Source organism: Juglans regia, chromosome 4 (assembly GCF_001411555.2).
Source record: "Juglans regia cultivar Chandler chromosome 4, Walnut 2.0, whole genome shotgun sequence".
NCBI lineage: Eukaryota > Viridiplantae > Streptophyta > Magnoliopsida > Fagales > Juglandaceae > Juglans > Juglans regia.
Window position 1 is genome coordinate 27,061,268 of NC_049904.1, and position 25,543 is coordinate 27,086,810.

Consider the following 25,543-nt stretch of genomic DNA (forward strand, 5'->3'; position numbering starts at 1 on the left):
TATGAAAGCTTTGCTTGGTAGTTGAGAAACGTGAGGAAACTGACGGAAATGGATTCTGGAGAACGTACTATAATCTAATCTGCTTTTTCCCACTCCCTTTTCGGTTGGGTCCCAACATGATAGTAAGGAAAAGTTAAAAGAACACCTTTTTTTCTCCTATACAAATGTATTTTGGCATTTTGGCTATTTCGATAGACACAGAGTGAGTGATAGGTGGAGGCTTTTCTTTTCTTGGGCCCCAAATGATTCGAATATATTTTCAAATTTAACTTCATTTTCTTATGAGCCAAACAGAGCATCGTGGTTTTAACTTCATTTTCAAATGCCCACTTCACTAGCCTTTTCACCCTAGAAAGACTTGACCGGATAAAGCGGGTTGTGGTCTTGGTTTGATTTGTTGGCTTACAAGAATTTCTGGTGTTATTTGGTACTTCAAATGTAACAGCACATTCTGGGGGTCTTCTTTTTCTAGCTTCACAGAATCCAAATAAATAGAATCACACCCGTGAATGATTGGATTTGATTTGTTTTTGTTGGGCTGGGACTGCATAGGATTTCCATCTCTTGTCGATGGCCACAGATCTCTCGATCCTTGAGGGGGGCAACAATCGGAGGAGAGAGTCGAGCAGCTTGGTGGCCACATATCTTATTCCAGAGGGAGAGAAAGAGAGCGATGGGGGGTGGGGGGGAGAGCAGATGACGGGGTGGGGTGAGGGAGGGAGAGAGTGGGGGGAAGAGCTGTTGAAAAAAAATGTCCACATGTGTGTTAGTGTAAACTCTATTTTACTGCAAGTACTCCTGTGTGACAGCTTGTGATTTACGAATATAAAATATGGAAAAATATTCAACTGGCCTAGATCAGACGCTCTCTTAGTATATATTTAGATAGTGAGATGTGAGTTTTTTATTTTAGATAAAAGTTTAAAATATTATGTTTTATCTCATTTACTAAACCTACCCTTAATACATTAAGCCATATCGATTTATTTCATTGGAAAGTACTCTTATGGGTAACCATTTTCTTAAGCACACTGTTACAATTTCATCTTCATGCTACGTACATACATGTATAACATGATTTGCATTGGATCTGGGAAGTTGAAAAAGAGAAAAGGTTTAAGGTCGTCAACGGGGAAATTGCCAGCTAGCTTTGATTTTCATAAAAGTATACTGTATCATGTCCTTGATCTTCTAGTACTCATGATGGCATACGTACCGCGTGCATATTGTGACTTTGAATTGCATGATCTTTTGCAGGTTTCTAATTAGAGAGTACTAGCTACAAAAAAATACAAAATAATTTTTCAAACTAACGTGATTTTCATGATATGTCGAATTTATTTTATAATAAAAATAATTTAATAATTTATAAAATTAAATCAATTTATAAAATTTTATTTTTGTGTAATATATCACTTTATAACTAAAATATTTATCTTGTTATAATTAAATTCCCTTTATTGTTGAATTAGAAAATGTGATACTTCATATTTTAATGTATTTTAACTAAATGATTATTTTAATTAATTTAAATATTGGTTTTCTTGTTATAAAATTTATTGGATTTCTCGTTGATTTATTTCATGATTTTTAAGTTGTGAAATCTATTTTGGTGTGTTTTCTTAATATTAAAAATTGTTTTGCATTTATTTAAATTGTTCTTTAATCTAAATTAGTTGTTTGTGGATTTTAAAATTATTGTGTTGTTGGATTTAATTATTTTATTTTACTTAGTCTTTGTGTTTAAATTATTTTATTTAAATTTATTGTTTTGAAATAATTTTCGTTTGATCATTTTGTGACCTAAGTTGTGAGGATTTGACCTAATTTCTTTCCCTATATTTTTATTTTCCTCTATTTGTTTTCTTTTCTTTTTCTCCTCATTTTCTTTTCTCCTCTCTCTCTCCTCTCCCGTGCGCGAGGCCTCTATTTCTCCCATCCGTGCGCCATCCACCTAGGGCAGCTGTGCGCCGCCCATCTTCGTCACCGCCCCTCTCATTCTTCTCCCCACCGGCCGGCGACCTCACCTCCCAATTTCCAGCTACTCTCTTGTCGCCGTGGGCCTCCACGCACAACATCATGCCGTAGCCACCATTTGTTCCAGCGTAGCCGTCGATCCACCTCCGGCCACTATCTCTTCACCACATCATCATTGACCTCCCAACAACATAACCCACCCATCCTCAGCTCCAATCCGCCATCAGTGAAGCTCCATTATCCACATTTCCGTTTTGAGCATTTTGGCCTCCAAACACCTCCCACGCCGCCACCCACGGCCAACTACTACCACCATTAATTTCACCGACATCCCTAAGCCATTCCTTTGTAATCTCAAGTCTTTATTTATTCCCGTTCAAAATCTTGCATTTTGAGACCCGCGGCCATAATGCATTTTGCACTGTTATGTTGCTATGCCGCCACCTCTTACACCTTCGTGATCATTTAAAAACTATATTATAGCACTGTAAGTATTTTTCCAAATAACTTTTGAAATTTAAATGTATTTTTGCGCTAACTCATTTATTTACTGTGATTGGTTGGTTGTGCCGAACTGAGTCCTAGGAGTAAGGGGGTCGGTTGGATTGGAGGATGAAGTTGTTTGTGTGATTGGTTTATATTGAGATTTTTTGGTTGTTGGATATTAATGTCATGTCTTGTACATTGCATGTTTGCACGCATGTTCCTGTTTGTAAATGAAAACTGGATTTTCGTGTAATTGCATTCATGTTCATGTGTATATTTTAAAATTAGATTTTCATGTGAAAGGAAAGAGACTGTAGGGATGGTGGTAAGCAGGGATGGTGATAGAGTCCTGCCTGTGATTCTCGCCTACGGTGCACGCAGTAGGGATGTTGGTAGAGTCCCGCCTGTGATTCCGGCCTATGGTGCATGCGGTAGGGATGGTGGTATAGTCCCGCATGTTATTCCCGCCTACAGTGCTCTGATATGTACTCATTGTGTGGAAATGAACTGTAGGGATGGTGGTAAGTGGGGATGGGTAGTAGAGTCCCGCCTGTGATTCCCGCCTATGGTGCAGGCGATAGGGATGGTGGTAGAGTCCCGCCTACAATGCAAGCGGTAGGGATGGTGGTATAGTCCCGCTTGCAATTCTCGCCTACAGTGTCAGATAAATAGTTGGATTTTGTGTGAATCATTTTCTGGGAAAATGAAAGATTATATTTTTGGCTAAAATGAGATTTTGGCATGTGTTGGAAAATAATCATTTTCAAGAAAAATGATGTTTTGGATCTAATGCATATTTCATCATATGCATGCATAATTGTTGGTTGCATTAATATATTTTTATCTCGTGGGTTGTTTTGATTATTACTTACCTGGTATCGCAGATTTTGATGCAGATGAGGACAAAGAGCCTGAGGGATTGGCTCCGTGAAGGGAATGACATGTGGTTACTTTTGGATTATGGGATTTGTTTCCTTTTTTGTCTATGTATTCCGCCTTCTACTTTATTTTATTGATAACTGTATAAATTTTTAAAGACAATTTATTTTGAATATTTGTATTAAACAATTCTAGTACTTAGTCGACGTATTTAAATTATCCGTTGCGTTTTTACTGTACATTGTTACATGTACACACACTTGACACTATCGTTGGGATGCGTGACCGTGTTGTCATCATCCCAACGTCACTATCTCTATGTTGCCGTACGAGGGAGTCGGGGCGTCACAGAAAACTTAACTATCATTTTATTTTATTTTTTCCCGAATGGGCGATTGAGAATGGATCGAAGAACTGATATGAAACAAAGAAAAATATAAATACGTAACACTTTATACAACACTTTATGCAATAATGTTTTAAAATGAGGAGTATTTTTATAAAATACCTTATAAAATACCTTGTATATGCTACACAAAAGCTGTAGCATATACAAGAATTGGTCACTTTGAACGCGCAGGAGTTGAGAAAGAACAACAATTTTGGCATCGAGAATCGATTGAATCAATCAAATTGGCTTCTGAAGTTAGCGGGAGAGAGATCAGTTTGAGAGAGAGAGAGACAGAGAGAGAGAGAGAGATCGGTCTGGGCGCAGTTGGTGTGCGGCCCAAGTTGTTGTTATGGAAAAGCCTATAACCAATATTTTATCTTTGGAAGCCCAATAGATTAGTTTACATGATTGCCATGCATTAATTATACACACCATTTATTACAGGATCTAATAATATAAGACGTCCACCAAATTGTAATAGTATCATTAAAGCCCCTTCCGTTAATAATAATAATAATAACAATAAAATCTCTAAGAAGAAAATTTACAAGGAAGTTTTACATACATCACACATTTTCGCTTAATTAATATACAATTTATCATTTTTATCATTCTATATATATCTTAATATTTAAATATGCGCGTGTTTAAATAAAATAATAAAAATAACAAATTATATATTAATTAGGTGGATGTGTGTGATGTAAGATTTTCTTGTAATATTTCTTAAAGGTATTATGCTAAAGAGGTCAATTAATGGTACTTATTGTAAAAAAATTGTGTAGATCAAATTGAAAGATGAAAATAGTTCAAGAAAAGTTCTTTGAGTAATGCTAGTGAGAAGCTAATATAGCAGTGCACACTTTATATTCACTGCGTGGCTACTTCTAATTGATTGTTCCCAACACTTACTTAGAGAGATGTGTGGTCTAGATGATACCACATCATGTGTATAAAATAGATACTCTTAATAATGACTTCTATCTATATTTATTCAAATTATTTATATTCAGATGTTTCTTTATATATAAAAAAAACACCTCTTTTCAAATTAAAAAAAAAAAATTAATCATTTGATGTCATATATAAGACAAGAAAATGACTGATGACAAAATGATGAATAGGATATATATATATATTTTATAATGATAAGCTAATAACTAATTAATAACTTATAAATAATTTCAAATATAATAATATTTTTTATTATATTTAAACACATCAAATAAAAAATAAAAGTTAAAATAATATTATTTTATATATATAATAAGTTTATCGTTTTTTTTATAGAAAAATATTACCCGCACCATTGTTTAATTATTTATTGGTATGTAGTACTGTTTGTCATTTGTGACTAAAGCAACAATCTACCCATTTGTACGTAGGACCTACATCAGCGATAGCCTTGACCTTTACAACTCATACATAAGGTTAAAACGAAATTATCATGGATGCCGCTTTGTTATGATTGTGTTCTTCTTTTCCCGATCATAAAGCCAGATCCTTGATTGGTATGTGCATAGTGCGTGTACGATAACAAGCTGTCTTCCAAGGGGAGAACCAATTAAATTAAAGAATTGTGAAGTCGATTGTTCTTTAATTGGCATGTTTCACGTTGGTACGTCCTTGTGATATATTTTAAACAAAAATTCTAGAAACCACGCCCTCCCTCCACATGATTAGCATATAATTAAAAATGTTAAATTTACCTTCATTTAAAACACTTTCTCATATGTTTTCAGAGCTTTTCACCTTATGAGTAGGGACGTCAAATCTTGTTAACGGATCGTATTCGTATCGTATCAAGATATGTATATTATACTATATAGGTCAATTCTAACCCGACCCGTTAAGTTTATCGTGTCAAAATCTCAAACCCTAATACGACCCAATAACATAACGGGTCATGTCGTGTCAACCCGTTTTGATCTATTTATATAAATGGATTGAAACAAACTCAAAATTAACCTCTTTAATCTAGTTATAAGTTTAGCATAATTTTATATAAAAATTAAAATCATAATATCTATAAAAAAATATAAAACTAACTACAAGTCCAAAATTACAATCTAAACAATAAAAATATCAAAATTAAAATCCCAACAATTTTATTTTTTAAGTATAAGGATATAATTGTAATTTTAACTTTCTTAACGAGTCATAACGGATTATAACGGGTTGATAACGTCCGTTATCAACCCGTTAAACTATCGTGTCTTAACGGGTCAACCTGTTTTGATCCGAACCCGTTAAGGGTAAACTCTAACCCCCTTTTATCGTGTCGTGTTCGTGTTGGATTAATGGATCGTGTCAAATATTGACACCCCTACCCATGAGTATCACCCACGGGAGAGAAATCTTTAGAAGCAATGCTTCTTCTCTCAAGCGAAACCGTCCAACGTACGAGGCTCATTATTACAGAACGAAACCCAGTCATCCATGACGAACACAATAATGAACTTTGTCATCAACCCACATAAGAATCAAATAATCACGAAACCCATAATTAAACACAACCATTAAACGATCTCAAAACAAGTTATATATATAAAAAAAAAAACAATAAAAAACGAATTAGAAACGTGCCTTTCTTCTACCAATTAATGGGTTTGAGAGGGTTTTGTATGACAAAAAACAACATAGAAAACATACTGCCTCATTAATCATGATTTGGGAAATCAAAGGGGCATTTGATCAATTGATCCCAATATGGATGCTCCAAAAAACAAATGGAGAAAGAGAGAAAGAGAGAGAGAGAGAGAGAGAGAGAGAGAGAGAGAGAGAGAGAGAGAGAGAGAGAGAGAGAGATGCTCCTTGAACCTTCAATTTGACGTGTATATATGGTTCGGTCGGTAAGGAAAAAGAAAGGACTAAAGCAACAGAGAAATGAACTTTTGGCGTGAATGGAGGTATAGGTGGTATACGTGGTCTTCAGATTTTGATAACTAATTTTGGGGCTCTGTGATTTTTTTTTGGTGAAGCTCATGTGCGGGAGTAGGGTTCATGAATTCATGATAAGAAATGCTGATCGAAGTCATACAAAGGAGAAGAAGCTTCTGTTTGATTCTTTTTTTGTTTTGTTTTATTTTTTTCTTCAACATGCATGATATCCACGTCAGCAATTCGTGCACTACAGGGGCATCCTTGTAGCACTGCTGTATTTTTAAAGTTCCTAGCTTTTATCTTTTTTTAATCTTTTATATTTTTTAGATAAATAAATTACTGATTTTTTCATTTTATTTTTTTATTTAAATTATTATATCAAGTATACCTCAAGACTAACGCATCCGGAGTAGTTCTTTAGTGTGTGTGTATATATATATATATATATATATATCATGTACGAATCCAATATTAATATTCAATATTGAAGTCTTCACGTACAATTAATCGAGTGTAGTAAAACTAATTAGTATTAATGAGCTAGCTAGGGGTCCATTGATTTAATATATTATACACGGGCAAGATTAAATATTTTAAAGCCTGCATGCATGCATGCATGATTTATCTATCTATCTCTATTCAAAATTTGATCCTTACCAATTCGATCAAACTATTAAAAAAGAAATCTAGCAATCCTACTTCAAAAAGAAAAGTGTCTCCCACATCGAGGGAGGGCAATAATGCGAGCAATAGGATATGGGCAATATTAATGAGCAATGGGATCTAACTAATTTTCAATTGGATCAGGAATATCGAAGTACTATAACATATGTGTGTGTGTTTGTGCAGGACAATCTTCATTACTTTTATGTAACTTGTCTGATTATCATGTCTTATAAATTAACGTTGGAATTTAGTGAATATTAATATACAGTTATTTATTTGATGATATTATATAAATTCACTGATCACTTGTAATTATCAGATCAACCAAAACAATATGGACGTCTTGATCATACATCATGACAAACTGTGGCCGCGACAATGTACTTTAATAATTTCTCTTTACGAGCTGTAAAGATTGAGCTTGATCATGTAGATATTGCGATAGCCACCTATTATTAATAATAATAATAAAAGCTAAAAAAAGAGACCTTTAATTTACAGCGCTGGTCAAGAGAAATTAGTATTATGAATACATATAATATAATCAAGCCGTACTAATTCATGTGTGTATGCATATTAGTTTATGATTATTTTGTTCTTTTTATTAGTTAAATGATCAACAATCAAAGATAGCTAACTCGTGATCATATGTCGTTATTGATTGATGCATGCATCATGAAAAGTATACAACATTGACATGACGACTTGATCAAAAGATGAAAGAAAAAGAGTTAATTGCATGGCATGTTTCACATATCTCCGATACGTTTGAGGCCCCTTTAGGAAGTGGCGATCGAATACTATCTATTGCTTTTTCTAATCAGATCACTATCGAAGAATCTCAATTATTTTGGGTCCATTAATTGCGTATATTAGTGATCTCTTTAATTAGTCTTTTGTGTTTTGTTTTTTTCCTACCCAAAAGATGAGTAAATAATTCCCGGCCAGCCAAATATAAAGTATCCTATATATCTCTCTCGTTCTGATCTGCATCTACATCTCTGATCTTCTACTCTCTCTCACACGATTGATCAACCGATCGATGGATTACGATGCAGATCAGAAGCAGGTTGCCGCTACAGATCAGGAGTTAAATGCAGAGCTGTACAAAGCTCTGTTGAACGACGACGGGAAGGAGGTGAAGCGACTGTGTGAAACTCTTCCAGACCGCGCAATGCACATACTGACCATTCACAAAGACACAGTGCTCCACAAGGCTACTTACTCGAAACAAGAATGCTTGGCTCTTGACCTTCTCCAGGCCTTGCGTCCAGATCAAGATGATCTGGAGAAAATGACTAGACAAAACAATTCCGGAAACACCATCCTCCACGAGGCTGCTACTCTCGACAAAGCACAGGTCGCCATGATGATGTTGGAGAAAGCACCGGATTTGTTAAAAATGAAGAACGACCTCGGAGAAACTGCACTCTTTAGGGCAGCCCGCTACGGAAAGACTGAGTGTTTCAACTTTCTCGCACGTAAGATCTCAGAAACTAATGAAGAGGAAGAGATTTTTACTAAGAGGAAAGACATGACCACTATTCTTCACACCGCCATCCTTTCTCAGCACTTTGGTGAGTCTCCATGCGAGTACCTACTATTTGTATCTATGAATTCTTTTTCTTTGTTCGTGTGGCTTTATGTTTGTGTGAGCGCACCATTGCTTTTCATACGTAAAATGCGTAAACAGATTTGGCTCTGCAAATAGCTAGAGAATTCAAACATTTAATTAAAGAAAAAGACGAAGCTGGGATGACAGCTCTTCAGCACCTCTCATGCAACCCTTCAGCTTTTGAGACTGTGCGTAGACGGGGATTCCTGCATAGATTTTCCAAATTCGGTACGTCTCTACAAATTGACAATTTCATTATTACTTCTAAGAGATTTCAATATTAAAATTGATATATTTTTATGTGATATTTCAAATTTATTTTCAATAAAAATAACTTTACAATATCATAGAAATATATCAGTAATTTGTGAATTTATTTTTATAAAATTCCTTTTATGTCTAAAACATTTCTTACTAATGTTAGGTACTACAAGCACCAAATAGATAAACTCCGTGCAAGTGCATTGTAAAATAGTGTATGTGTCCCACAATAAAATAATAGAAAATAATAGATGTTTTTTACACTTTCATGGAGGGGTCTACTTTTTTATACAAAGACTGTGCAAGACTCGTTTATTTGTGGCTTATACTAATGATAATTACTTATATACGTATATATGTATATATAAATATAGTAGTGCTATTTGAAGGTATTTATATTACACATCATCGACATGGTATAATTTGATTTGTAAGATAATTTTAAAATTACGTGGATGGTGTTGTGTAAAGTAAGCCTTCAAATAGAATTTTTCATATATATATGATCGAGATCCTAGCTTGCTGGTTACTCATCTAATTAAAACTCCCTTAGTTATACAAAGAAAGTAAGATGCAATTGTTAATTTGTTGATTTTAAAGGAGATACATTTAATTTCTTTATCATGTTATGACTCATGTTCATAGCGAATAAGATGTCCCTCTTTTTTGCGATGGTGCGTGTTAGGAGAAAGTCAAGTCTCCTACAAATCTTTAAATAAGTTGTAGACTGGCATTCCATTTTGAAAAATCGGTTTTTCATAATTTTTTTCATGTTGGGACCTACATTTTTCAAATGAACTACACTAAATTTAAAATCTAATATCATTACTCATTTTACTAATTGAAGTCGAATATGAATGTTTTACATTAGAATAATGGTTATTATAAATGTCAGTTTAGACCTAATTAATTTAGGACTAGTAATCTGAAAGTATGACGTGCTATAAATTAATGATTGCCTTGTCGAAATAAATACTGCTCAAAGGACGTATATTTCAGAAAACTTCTTCAAATTAGGAGGTCTGGATGTTGAGACGTGGAGAAAAAGGTGAGAAATATTGAGACGAGATTTAATGGATTTTTGTGAAAGTAGTGGGTCGTATAACTGTAAATCAGTGGCGTTGCGATGTATATATATTCACAAGATTAAAATATTAGAAGAGCTCGAGACATGTAAAAATGCATGTATACAATAACCGCTGACCTTTAGTATTCAACAGTCAAGATGCACTGCAGTTGGGGGGCCAGACGCGATAAAGTTGTAGAGGAAGGAGACGAGCATTCCGCGTTGGAGCTTGCCAGAATCTTAGTTAAACAAGATACCTCATGGGTGTCTACTAGTTCTGTAACTGATGTGAATAAGCCAACACTGTATAAAAAATCTAGTAGTACTCAGTCTGATGTTTCATCTCGTGACAAGGGAAGTGATCAGGGACTGGGAGGGTTGCTCTCTTCTAAATCTATACCAGAAGAGTATTTTCAATATTCAGAGATGGGAGGAGGAGAACGGCTGGTTCAAGAGTACTGTAATTCTGTACAACAAGAGAAAGAGGGAGGAATTACACCATTGTTTATAGCAACTAAGTCAGGCTGCGTAGAGATAGTGAGAGAAATACTTAAAACATACCCTCAGGCAGTTGAGCACATCGACAAGCTCGGGCGGACTATATTGCACGTTGCTATCAAGTACCGCCAGTTGGAGATTTTCAAGCTTGTGTTGGAAATGGAAGTCCCCATGAGGTGGCTGGTTCGAAGACTTGACAACAAGGAGAATTCCATTCTACACATGGTTGGTAAAAAAAGAGCGGATTATGTACCTGAAAAGTTGCGAGGCCCGGCACTTGAATTGCAGGAGGAGTTGATCTGGTTTGAGGTATATACCTACACGTTTTCATGCATGGTCTACAGCTTTACGAATGCGGTAAGTGCTTTTTTGGCATGTTATCAATGTGGTTTTAATGTTTTTCTTTTTCATTGCAGCGAGTTAAACTAGTCACAAAAGCCCATTTCATTGATCATCGAAACAATATGAATGAGACGGCTGAAGGCTTATTTGCTAGTGCCAACAAAGATCTCCGAGACTCGGCCAGAGAATGGCTAAAGCACACATCAGAAGGGTGCTCAATTGTGGCAGTTCTCATTGCAACAGTAGCGTTTGCTGCAGCCTACACAATTCCGGGGGGTCCAAATCAGAGTACTGGTTTTCCAGTGCTCCTCTATCAACCTTTCTTTGTGGTTTTCACCGCAACAGATGTACTCTCCCTTGCATGTGCTTTGACGTCCGTGGTTATATTTCTTTCGATCCTCACGGCGCCATTTCGTTTGGACGACTTCAGGCAGTCTCTCCCAAACAAGCTGATGGTAGGGTTTACATTTCTGTTTCTCTCCGTGTCGATGATGATGATAGCATTTGCAGCAACAATCATCCTCATGATACGTAGCAACGAAAGATGGCAAAAAGTTTTGCTATATTCCCTTTCTTTCCTTCCAGTCGCCATCTTTGCATTATCATATCTCCCCCTTTATCTCTCTCTGTCAAGAACTTACAAGTACTTGTTCAAGAAAATAATGCAGGCAATTCCTTTCAGTAATCAGTTTCGAGCCCTCATGTCTAAGTGCTCCAATTTGTTGATCAGCCATCGTGAAAACCAAGTTTCTAATCATGCCTCCAATCGCCTTCGACTTCAGAACACCAATCCCAATAAGCACATGTTGGAGAGGGAAGATTTTTATTCATTGGATGCACCGCAGACCTCGCATATTTCCGTTTGATTTAATGGCCATTGATCAGACGTATAATGTATAATTGTTTGTTCTGAATTTGAGGATGTATACTACCAGCTTGAATGGATTTAAACCTTATATTATTTTGGTGTTGGATCGAGCATTCTGAATTCCCAAATAAGAATTCTTCGACGAATCACTTTGCCTTTTCCTGAGAATATTACCGCTATCTGTACCCTAAAAGTAGATTTGGTTGTATTATGCATAAACTGATCGTGCTTTGTGCTTATCTTCTGTTTTCCATTTGAGCTTTTCTTCCCCATCTAAATTAAAGTTGGCAACACTTACTCCCTCTCTCTAGAAAGTTCTTGCAACCTGCATCCTGAACAAATTATAGAAAGGTTATAAGTCATGCGCTGTGTGAGCTTGAGTGTCATAAGAACACTAGTCTGAGACAGTGCCAAATTAATTAATTTGTTCAAGAGTTTTTATTTTATTTTATTTTAATTAGAGTGTGTTTGTATCTTTTTCATTCGGCTCAACCCCAATAATATGGAGCCAATTTTGCAGTATACCAGGTTGTGCATCATGTTTTTCCCTACCAAATTATCAATTTTTATGTGGACTTATTTCACAATGGGTTGCCTTCCAATGCTAATATTCAATTAAATTGCATTTGGGTAGTGATGTGGTCTCAGATATTTTATGAATAATAGTGAAAAAGTAATGAAAAATTAATAATAGAATATTGAATAGTAATAAAAAGTAGGTAAAAATTAATATTAAAATAATAAATAGTAGTGGAAAATACTCCATTATCCAAACTAGCCAAAGTGGAGTACTAGTACTACTTTTCTGGACTATGTGTTTCGTATGGAAGCTAGGATTTTCTATTCCCATCAAGTTTGGTGTAATTACTAAATAATTTGCATCATTCATTGGAAGCTATATATTCTGAAATTTGCATCTATTTTGCTTGGTGATCTATTGTTTTCCCGCAGGCCACCACATTTATTAATTGTTATTTCATGTTTTCAGTTTGCATAACTTTCAGACTACATGGTTGCATCTGATTCGGTATTAGTTGATGTTATTCAATGCATAAAGTCATCTGGCTATATATGGACAAAAAGTTTACACAAAAACCATTAAGGATAATAAGTTTTGTTACCAAGGTTATGAAAGTTCATTGTTCAAATGTATTTTATCTATAACTTCTTGTTGTATACTGATGCATTTTATCTATAACTACTAGATTGATGTTTGCATGCCAATTGGGTCTTAAATATCCCACTTGTATAAGAACATGGTTGCAATGATGTTGACGATATTCCATCCACCCCTGCCAAAAAGCATATCATTATAGCTACGTAGCATCTATCTACTTAAATAGAGGAGCAGTTATTTGAGTGAATGAGGAGTGGAGAAAGATGTTAGGCCATGATGCGAAAAGAAGACTATCTTTGCTATAGTATGACTACATTAGTGTGAATCCCACACGTGGATGAATCTAAGTTCCTTTATTAAATTTGCTGTCTCAGTTGCCCCATAGATTTGTTGATGGGGATCCTACATGTTCATCAAAGTAGATCATCAACTATTTCTTATTTGTCTGTTATGTTTCCAGTTTGTAAACCAATATCCATAATGGATTGGATCAGTAGTTTGTATGTGCATTGGGAGTTGTGATCACTACTGTTCAAGTCCTGCTTGTATATCAATTGCTGAATTTCTTTTAACTAAATTAGTATTATGTTACAGGAAATTCAACATGAAAAATGTATCAAAAGGACAGTGTTTTGAAGAAATTGTTAATGACTGGCTTGAAATGGCCATGTATTAGATGGCCACTGGAAAACATTGATGGTTGGTTGAATGTTTATGTAACCAAGAAAACGACTACTATTACGATCACTAAATAAAAGATTGCCAAAAGGATATTTGCGGCGATTTTCAAAATCATTGGAAATGAGTATTTTGTGCTGGCTGAATTGTTATTTGCAGTGAGTCTAGGTGGACGCAAAAAAACTACAACCCTTTTTGCGGTGGACGATATTTCCTTCAAATTGCATTTATTACGGCAATTAAATGCGGCCGCAATAAGATCTTACTTTGGATTGGAAGTTTTTTGTGACGCTGTTATAAATTGTTTGACTTATATTATTGCGGTGGAATTGGTAACTTTTACGACAATTAATGAACGTCCCCAAAAAGGTACAATTGTGACAATTAGAGGTCACCGATGCAAAAGGTTTTGAACATTTGCAGCGATTTCGGGCTCATTTGCAACGACAATTAGGTGTTGCAATAAAGTTTTCCCAACGATAGTTTAAGGAATATGGAATGTCTATTTACGGCAAAATGTTGGATAATTGCGGGGGAAAAAATGCCGAAAATAAGAACTTGTTGCGATAATTTTAAAGTTTCGTTGCTTTATCACAGAAGTTAACAAACAATGCCAACCAACATGCAGCAACTTAAATAACGACGGAAAAAATCAAATGCGGCGATTTTAGGTACTTTTTACGACGAAATTGGGCACTAAAAAATGTCATTTTTCTTGTAATGACTTTTCAGTTTGGTAGGGATTTCGGAAAGCCATATAATATATATATATATTTCTTTTCCAGGCAAACATATGCATGGTTTCTATGTAAAATTAAAAATATTTTTTAATAAAGTGGCATAATTTCATTAATTGATTTGAAGTGAGCAGTAAAATAGTTATAAAAGAGTTGTAATTGTTGAGACTGTTCATCTGGGTTCCGACCCAGGAACTCGGGTATACCTGGGCCGGAACCCGGACCGGGTTGATTCGGGTTAGACCTGGGCCGAAACCCAGGTGAATCCGAATTTTTGAAACCCGGAAATCCGGGTTCCGGGTTATACCCGTTTTTTTTTTTTTTTTAAATGCAAAAGCCTTTATTTATTTAAAAATTTTCAAATAATATTTGTGTTCTAAATACTAAATGCATAAATTCATCGATGCATTCATCACAATGCAATCCACTACATATTACATTATTCATTATTTATACGTTACATTACAAAATACAAAATTACAATATATGAATCAAAAAATCAGTAGCATGTCTATCAATGATTTAATCTCCACACCAAATAGCAAACTTCAAGTAATTGGATTGAAAGAGATCTTGCAAAAAACAAAAAGTTTTGAACAAGGATTATATATATCTATATATATTTTTTATAAGTAAACAAGGATTAAGACAAATTCCACTTACTACATTAAAGATTAAGATGAGAACAAAATTAGCTTTGCTCGATGCTTTTATACAAAGATAAAAGCTGCGTGTTAATGACATCATACCCTTAAAATGAAAGCTTAATTATGAGAAATCATTGTAAATTTCTTTATTGAAAGCAACAAAACTTAACTGAAGAGCTAATGGTAAAATCTAGGCATTACCTAATTTATCAAATCAGTGAAAAGATCAATCCAAGTCATATTCATCATGTGATCCAGAATCTCACAAAATAGAATGAAAATGACAAATCTGAAAATGTGGCTACAAATATATTTATTTCTTGTTGTGCTACCACTATGACTTTTAAAACACACACACACACACACACACACACACACACACACACACATACATATATATATATATATATATATATTACTCCATGCTTAAGAAATTTGTTAATAAACTTTATATGTTAAAACCAAAAGTCAAAGAAATATGTAGATAATCAAAGTTGAGGGGAAGCACATGAGGTGGTAGGAGATCCAGACTTGATCAGTACTCAGTTCCATTGAATTACAAGCATAAAGGTGCAACTTTGGCCACTTCTCTTAGCAAAATTAATAAACAAGAACCTAAAACAGAGTTTAGATCCACCATAATAGATCAGGTTCGATCATTACATAATAAAGTAAGTTGTCATGAGAGCCACTTTGAATAGAAATTTTTTATATCTCTATTTTGGAGGTTTACCATTATCTTGAATTCTCATGTTAGACCTTATGAAGCCCATTGAAAAACATACAAGTTTAGAAATTTTCAAACAACCATATCCAATGGTCATCTTTATTCAAAACTATATATGTTTTACATTGGACAAAAGCCATACTTCTGAAACATATTCAACATATTTCTGAAACCAACCCACCTCTCAATGGCCTTAAAACTTATTGGATTCGATACCCACAACTCTAGCATTTTGTAACTGAACAGATCTAAACAGATTTGTTATCTATTTTTCCTTTTATGTACATGGCAACAATTCCAATCTTCAAGTGCGTAGAAAAATGTTTATTTATTTTTCCTTTGTTCAACTAAACAGATCTAACCCATAAAAATACTCCTCAAACATTCAAATATTCTCATAAAAACAAACCCAAAATCAACAAAGAGAGAAGAAAACATACCCAAGGATGAAGTCGATGGCACGAGGATGAAGACGATGCAGCAAACCCAGACAAAGCACCCAACAATTGTTAGATCTCCCCAATAGCCACCAGCATCCATTGGTTTGGGACCCTCTTGCAAATCTGGAAATAGAAAAAATAACGTATTCAAAATCAAATATTAATGCGAACATTTACCCAAGAGGGTCTTAGAAAATGCATCTAGGAGACAATTCGGGAAAATATTTGCTAAAAGGCCGGCGGCGAGACAGATCGTGTCATCGTGGACCCATGGTCACTAGTGGGGAGTGGAGAACGAAAGAGAGACGGCAGCGGCTAGGGTTTTGCATGTGTGAGAGAGGTCACTAGTGGGGAGTGAAGAATGACACACGATAGCAGCTAGGGTTTCGCCTGAGAGAGAGAGGGGATGGGAGACGGATGCAAGAGAGAGGGAGGGGGGAGACGGGAATGGGACTAGGGTTTGGGTATGGGTTTTACACTGGGTTTAAAAAAAAAAACACCCGGGTACCGAGTTTGAAATCTGAGTTCCAGGTTTTAAATCCGGTACCTGGCCCGAATATATCCGGGTACCGAGCCGAAAAAAAATCTGGCCCAGTTGAACCGGCCTAGAAAGTATATCATTATCATTTCCTGATCATATACTCCATGAATATCAATTAAAGAATGATCGACCAATCAAACTTGTAAATTACTTAACATAATTAACCAAATCGTCTTGTGTGAGTCACGGGGCACATGACTACTATTTGCTTGCATTCGTTTGAGAGAGAAGCTGATTGGGATTAACATTTACAGCTAAATACAAAGTCAAACTTCGTCCTGTTTGGGTTGTAAGATGATCTCATCTCATTTCATCTGATCATCTCAATTTTTAAATACCACAAATACAAATAGTACTTTTCAATTTTAAATTTTTAACATTTTCACTTAATCATTACAAGTACTTTCCCAGACTTCCAAACAAAACAAAAAATAATTCAATTCTTTCAAATTCCAAAACAAAAATTATATTAAAAAATTATATTCTAACAATATTTCATTTTTCAAAATTTCATAAAATATCTTAATTTAAACAATTTCACTATTATTGACAAATGAAGATTACTATAGTCACAAAGAGATTATACAAAAGTAATCCCATAAACTTTCAATTTAAAATTTTTAACATTTTCACTTAATCATTACAAGTACTTTCCCAGGCTTCCAAACAAAACAAAAAATAATTCAATTCTTTCAAATTCCAAAACAAAAATTATATTAAAAAATTATATTCTAACAATATTTCATTTTTCAAAATTTCATAAAATATCTTAATTTAAACAATTTCACTATTATTGACAAATGAAGATTACTATAGTCACAAAGAGATTATACAAAAGTAATCCCATAAACTCATGTGATTTCATGTAATTCGTTAGATCTATTTTACAATAAAACTAACCTTGATGAGCCACATGAAGGCACGTTAGTTTATGAGATTACTTTTGTGTAATCCATTTATGACTAAAGTATCTGATCTCTTGGCAAATTTCTCATCTCATCTCAACATCCGAACGAGGCCTTAGATTTTCATTTTTTTACGAATCTAAACCATAGGTAAAACTTTAACAATGTTGATATCAAGACTAGAAGAACTCGCAATTATATACTCTATCAATCTCTCGTTAAGAAAATTAGTGATGGGAGAATTATCGTTTATGAATATTGCAAAAATTTAAACCTGTGACCTCAATTTGATAACATCATTTGATGACATAATGCTATGCTACATAAATACGAAAATGAGGCTCAAAAATAAGATTAAGAGCAACCTTCCAGCTCCCCAAAACTCCTAGACAGAAGAGAACAAAGTTCAGACTTTCTTTTATTTTATGATTAAATGCCGACATTTCATCATTGATTAATCAAATTAAATTAATATCCTAGAATAAAGGTGCATGTCAACCTTGCTTAATTTAACCCTACTTAAAGACCACATGATCATTATTTTATATGTTTGTCGTGGCTGTCATTGATAATTAGTTAAGCAAAATAGATCCCATTAATTCCAACTCTCTTTGTAGATAGACATCTATATAACGCATGCATGCATGATAATGCCAGTGAGAGACTAGCTAGCTCAACCATTTCCAAAGAACTTTGAAAGAGGGAGAGAGAGAGAGAAAAGTGATGAAGGGGAGAGATTTGCAGATTGAGATAGAGGTAGAAAAAGATAATGAAAGGAGTGTCTATTCGAAGCTGAAGAAGCCAGCTTAACTAGCCTTCCTGGACGAAGACTGGGATGCCATGAGGAAATTCTATAAGAAAAATCTCCAATTGATCTTTAAACCTCTAACAATCGGGGAGGGGACACTGCATTTCATATTGCAGCATATAGTGAAAGAACATACACTACAAGAAAACAGATTTTTTTTGGCACCTTAATTCGTTGGAAAAAGTAGCCATAATCTCTGCTAATAACCTAATCCGAATGATTTTATATCGATGCGGGTTGGTTTCCAAAGAAGCGACATAAAAACTTTTTCCAGTGATTACTATTAATCGTAGATATAAATATATATTTGCAGCGTTCCAAGTACTGTTGCAAAAGTCTAATTTTTCATCATAATTAGCCCAACCTGATTCAGATGCATATGGTTGGGAAAATTTTTTTCCTTCGTTAATCAAACACTGTAATTAAAATTTTAATTGCCAAAAATTTTTAAACCTTTTTCCCTACGATCAGCAAACGCGCCGCAATTCTATTATGTTGGGGTGATTCCTCAACGTCGCAAATGGACTTTAATCTGTCCAAAATGTTCTCAAGGATGATCTCTTAAAATCGGTGCAAAAATGTTTTCATCTTTTGGTAAAAATCGCTGGTATGGGAATGCAATTGGTGCGATGTATAATTGTTGCAAATGATAATTACTCATTTGTTGTGAATGGTATTGGCAACGAATTATTAAATCACAGCAATTAAATTATCTCATCGATGGGTCAAGATCACCGGCAATGGAGATACCATATGGGTATAAATACAATTTGAATGTGATGAAAATAATGGTTGAATCGCACAATATTAGTTTTGGTGTCTTTCTATATAGCATAAATGCGATGGAAATGTCAATAATATATAGCTAATTAATCTCGATCCTTTTCCATATTATTCCAATTTTTATCCATACAATCAGACGCCATAATTTTCGATTCAACCTAAATTGCCAAAAGTTATGACCAAATGGAGTTTATTCCTGTGTTGAATATGGATATTACGTTCCTAGAAACTTCACAAAATGAATATGGGTTATGAAGATGTACATGGAGTTACAATGAGACACTATCCATACTCAGCTCAGGAAGTGTAATAATGTTGTTCCAGCATATATGTAGATGGAAAAATTGTAGACAAAAACACTAATATATTTGGGGAATTATACTATCCACTCATTGTTAAACTGTGGTGGAGTGTTCAAATAGTGTAACATATACGATATATTCAAGGCATTAACCCAGTTGTTCAACAATTAAACCTGATATTGTATGTAATACTCCCTATTGAATCTGGCAAATTATACTTCCCACTATATTACTTCCCACTTACCTTCTTAGCTAACAGTTAGAACATGATCACATATATGGGCAACATCCATATGAATCTGGCAAGTCTGTCATCCTTCGCATATCAGTTGTTCAGAGGGAACTTTCCTTCTAATCACTAAACTCTTTTGGTGTGCTTGTGGTAAGAGGATCTGGCACATGCAAATCTTGGTTCTCTAACAGCAGGCCCACATGCCCAGAAACTTCACAATCACTCCATTCATCGATCCACTTGAAACATCAGTCTCTTGCTAGTGAGTGTATGTAGCATCAGTATGCCATCATCCAATAACTACCAAATCTATTGCTTAACATCAAAATTACCAACCTGCAAACTCCATGCAGATGCGCATATACATAGTGTATATACCAATCCCTTACTACACACATAGTCTTTTTTTTTTTTTTTTTTACTATAAAGATTCCATTATTACCTTAACTATGAGTACCTATCATAGATATCATCTCCCATATACAGCATGTAACTAAAATAAAAAAATTTCTCATACATATAAACCTTATACCACCACAATCATGACTTTTCTATTTGCTATCATATAGCAACATGACTATTTGGGTTAACATGTTTTCCTTACCTACAACATCTCTACACTACAGCTAACTAGGTTGGGATCATAATTTGAAAGAAACTAGTGCCTAATATCAATGTTGAAAATTATTCATATGAAATATTTTTCTATGCCACCAGCATTGACAGAAGAGAATCTGCTATGTTCTTCTCCACGGCCAATAAGTATTGATTATCATACAAATTGTGTAACTCTTTAAAATGGTGTAGCCTACTTACCTCTAAATACACTAGGGCTGACCATGTTTTTAATAAGAACCTACCCCTTCCTGTCTATATATATTATGTGGAAAGAACAAATAAAATGATTCAACACAATCAAATTCTATGGTAACGGATTTTAACTTTGTCAATATGAAAAGCATTGTGACTTCAATTCATTACCTATCCATCCACTCTAAGAGTCCCCCCCAACCAGCTTAGCATCTGTATGATTTCCTTCACGAGCCAAAATTCCCAAAGAACACCACAAAAACCAGCTGCATTGAAAATATTTACTACACTGCATGTGAAGACCCATTGCCACTAACAAAATGCATTAATTTTCCAGACCTCAGTTGCCAGCATATTCATCTCAAAAGGCAAAATGACAAAAAAGTTGCTTCTCAAGTATGTTCCCAAGCAGCTCCCTGAGTCTCTCTAAGAGACTCTCCTTAGGACTGTCTCTCGGACATATAGATGTTTGTAAACTTGTCAAACTTGACTTGTCTCTCCAAAAGTACCCTCACATGTCCACTTAATTCCTCAAACTCAATCTTGTAATGCTCAGCCTCATTTTGATGTATTCGCATTGCTTCAGCATATTTCCTATCATGTTCATGCTCAGTTACCTGAGTAGACTCTGGTATCACCATCTCTCCTAATCCTCTAGCATACCATGGTCGTGAACCTAATACCGCCCTAAACACAGAAGTTACTACATTTGTGGTACGTTGCTCGGGTTCTATATTAGACAAGTTACCAACCATGGATTTCTACACAAACATTAATAATGTAACTTCAATACCCAATATGTTAATTGTTGACATCAGACTTTCCCTTCTTGTTAGACCAGCAAACTTCCTTGTAGACCTCGATCAAGTTGGGTATGGTGGAACGCTGCATGTCAAGCAAAATTGTTAATCCATATTGCACCATAAATTGTGCACTTAATACATATCACTTTCATTAGAATTAGATAGCCATTATTAAAAGAAATTGATGTTTATTTTGTTTTGACAACAACTTCAGTATAGTAAAAAACTTCAATAGCAAGAACCTTCTCCTCTAGTATCCTCACAAATGACTTTCTTTCGGCCATGCTATTTGTTTTTAGCATTTTCCTGTTCTCTTGATTTTGCTTTGACAATTTTTGCATTCCATAATGATGTGTAAGTATCTTCTCATCAATTTTCATAAGACTTTTTTCGACCAAATGGTAAAAAAAATGGAAATTAAAATTATTGAGATTGGACATCCAATACCTTGAATACCTTACTTAACCCAGACTAGTGGTTCGAATAAGGTAGATCCACTAGCCAATGCTTCTTCATGACATGCATACTCCAAATACTTCTCGTGCAATTGATGGTGGAAAGCATTGAAATGCTTACGAAGCTGTTTCTATACTATTTTTTGATGATTCTTCTTTTCCCAATCGAAGTTGAAATTAGCCTAAACATGCATGTGGTAGAATGTCATAAACTTTTGTTCAATTTCTTTAAACAAGATGGAAATTTCTGAGTCTTAACCGGACACGGTCAATCAACTCATCTTTCTCAGCCATCAATACATTAGTCTATTGATCATAACTCATATTGGCATGATGCTTCAAGATCCACGTCACCCTTGTGGTAAACATGTTTGTATTCTCACAACATGGCGTTGTTTTGCCATCATTGATTTTCAATGGAATTTAACCGTGCTTTTGAAGTTTATCAAACTCAGTGCACTTTGCGAGCCTACGACCACGTTTATTCATAGGCTAGACCAAAGGAGAGGGTATTTGCACCAAGACTTGATCTACTACTATACAAGACATGGTAATCTTATTAGTGTAAACGCTTTGTACGCTGTTATACCTTTATTCACCCTTCTAGAATTAAAACATGAATTAACATTCAAAAAACGACATATATAAGTTACCATTCTAATCTTAGTTTGTATGTGCATCAACCATTAGATTAAGAAACTCTGTCTCAAGCACTATGTTTGGTGGCTAAGTTGAGTCATTAGAGCTACATTCATGCTCATCTCTAAGAGTCCATGAATCAAGTTCTAGACCTATTTGTGGTTGTCTAATTGATGCAGGCCCAGCTCGTGTAGTGGCTCCACCGCGTCCTCGCCCTCTTCCTCTTCCACTTGCCGCCATCTTGCTTTTATATAATATCAGTTTCCTGCAAGTTGCATTTTTTCACAGCAACTTCAATGAAACTAAGTTACTACATAAAGAGAAATGTGAAACAACCCAAAGGTCCCCAACAGTCTTGAACTATGCCCATCACTAGGGTTATGTACAGTGGCTTCTACTCTCCATGTTGTTGCAAGTAAACACGATTTCTGACACTGATCTTACCAAGAGTCATGGCCAACATAAGATTGTACAATTCGATGGCTGAGATAATTTACCTCCACCTCCGTTACTAGAACTACTTCGATGTTTCCTTGGTCTTGTACCTAAGTCTAGGCAGTCAAAAGTGGCCTTGTCTAAGAACCATCACGGTAACACTACGCTTCACGAGGTAGCTTCCACGAATAATGTTGAAGTAGCAGAGCTCTTGATTAGTATACTCCAAATGGCTGAAGAAAGTACAGCCTAACACAAAAAAGAAAAGAAAGTGGAGATAATGGGATTCAAGCCATGAAGGAAATGGGAAGAAACTTTTGTTCTCCGTGTATTGAATTGAATCAATGAATCTGTACATTTTGAGGAAAATTAAATATAGCCTGCTACCTCTACTCTAACTGTAAAAACATAAATAACTAACTATTCAACTCATTGATAAAGAAAAAAAAGCAAAATAGAAAGAAAGGAAAAAGAATGTTACAGAATCTTCTGGTATTTAGCCCTTTTCTTGTGTGTATGTTGCAATGAGTGTACGACTTGTAGCTTGTGCTTCAGGTTGTAATACCCCCCCAACAAGATGGAGAATGGAGATTGACAATTTCTATATTGAGCAAATGAGACTGAAGAAGTGATGATGGCAGAGCTTTAGTAAGCAGATCAGCTCGTTGGAGGTGGGTAGGAATATGAGCTGTGGAAATGGAGCCTTCAAGAATTTTCTCCTTAATGACATGATAGTCCAATTCAATGTATTTGGTGTGCTCGTGGAAGACATGATTTGCTACAATATGGAGAGTAGCTTGGTTATCACAATAGAGTGTGGCTACTTGAGGATGTGACACATAGGGGTGTAATCGGTCCGGTCCGGTCCGGTCCGGTCCGGTTTTGGATAAAATTTAGGACCGAACCGGTATGTACCGGTTTTGTATTTTTCAAAACTGATTACGCACCGGTTACCCTCCTAAACTGGTACTTCCGGTTTTACTGGTTTCCGGTCCGGTTCGGTCCGGTTTTTCAATTTTTTTAAAATGTAAATTTCACAATTTGTCATTAAAAATTTGTTTATAAAAAAAAATTGATTTAAAAAAAAACTGTTTTATACTTTTATTAATATATTAGATTATATAATAGTATTAATATTAGACTATTGGTATAGTTATAAGTTATATATTAGTATTAGTTATAAACTTTTAGTGATTTAGTATTAACATTTTATGTAATAATTTATAAATTATAATAAGAAATTATTTCATATATGAATATATATATGTTATATATAAAATTTCACATAAAAATTTATAATTATACATTATATATAAAACTTATATATATATATTAATATTTAATATATATAAAATATTTTGTATAAAACTTATATATAAAAATATTATTTTTTATTTTTTTTAATCAACCGGTCCGGTCCGGTTCGGTCCGGTCCAAAAAATCCCGGAACCGGAACCGGACGGAACCGGCCGGTTTTTAAGTTTTAAAAACCGGTTCCGGACCGGACCGGACTGGTTCAAAACCGGTAAAACCGGTCCGGTCCGGTCCGGTTTTCCGGTTTAAATTTACACCCCTAGTGACACATGCAGATCAGCAAGAATGAATCGAATCCAAGTGAGTTCAAAAGATGTGGCAGCCATTGTTATATATTCAGCTTCAGCTAAGGAACGAGACACAACAATTTACTTTTTGGACTTCCAAGAAATTAAAGAGTGACCTAAAAACACACAATATCCAGTAACTGAATTGCGGGTGTCAGGGCAGGATGCCCAATTATAATCACAATATACAATCAGTTGTAATTCAGAGGAAGCATATAACAATAGGCCTTAACCAGGTGCAACATTGATGTATTGTAAGAATTTATGAGCAGCAGCTAAATGAACTGTGGTAGGCTTATCCATAAACTGACTAAGAGTTTGAATTGGATAGCTAATGTCTGGGGGAGTGATGGTCAAGTATAATAACATGCCAATGAGTCTTCGATACACAGAGGGATCAGTGAGAGGCATACCATCATCCTTTCTAAACTTTAAATTTTGTTCCATGGGAATCTTGGCAGGTTTTGACACTAAAACACCAGAATCGACAACAATATCTAGTGCATATTTGCGTTGGTAGATATGAATTACTTTTGGTGATGGAGCCACTTCAATCCCAAGAAAGTATCTCAAAGTCTTGAGATCTTTGATTTTAAATTTGTCATGCAAACAATCTTTGATGGTAGTTATAGAATCCATTGAGTCACTAGCAACTAAAATGTCATCAACATAAACAAGTAAAGCTGTGAAACAAGTGCCACTAGTCATGGTAAAAAGACTGTAATTAGCTTTTGATTGAGTGAAACCAAAATCTAAAAGGCATGAAGTAAGTTTGGCATACCACTGCCATGAAGCTTGTTTCAAACCATATAAGCTCTTGAGAAGTTTGCAAACCTATTGAGGCCCTCCTTGTGTAGCCTGGTGGCTTGTGCATTTGTATATCCTCTTCTAAGTCACCTTGGAGGAAGACATTATTTATATCAAATTGATGTAAATGCAAACCTCGGACAA

General features: G+C 34.9%; 1 protein-coding gene across 1 annotated transcript; it reads left to right on the top strand.

Moving 5' to 3' along the window:
* Nucleotides 1-8,180: 8,180 nt before the first annotated feature.
* Nucleotides 8,181-12,169, top strand: LOC108996474. Its single transcript, XM_018972408.2, has 4 exons — nucleotides 8,181-8,859; nucleotides 8,976-9,125; nucleotides 10,379-11,031; nucleotides 11,139-12,169. Exons 1-4 carry the CDS (start codon nucleotides 8,325-8,327, stop codon nucleotides 11,928-11,930), a joined length of 2,130 nt encoding a protein of 709 aa, XP_018827953.1. The 5' UTR covers nucleotides 8,181-8,324; the 3' UTR covers nucleotides 11,931-12,169.
* The last annotated feature ends 13,374 nt before the right edge of the window (nucleotides 12,170-25,543 follow it).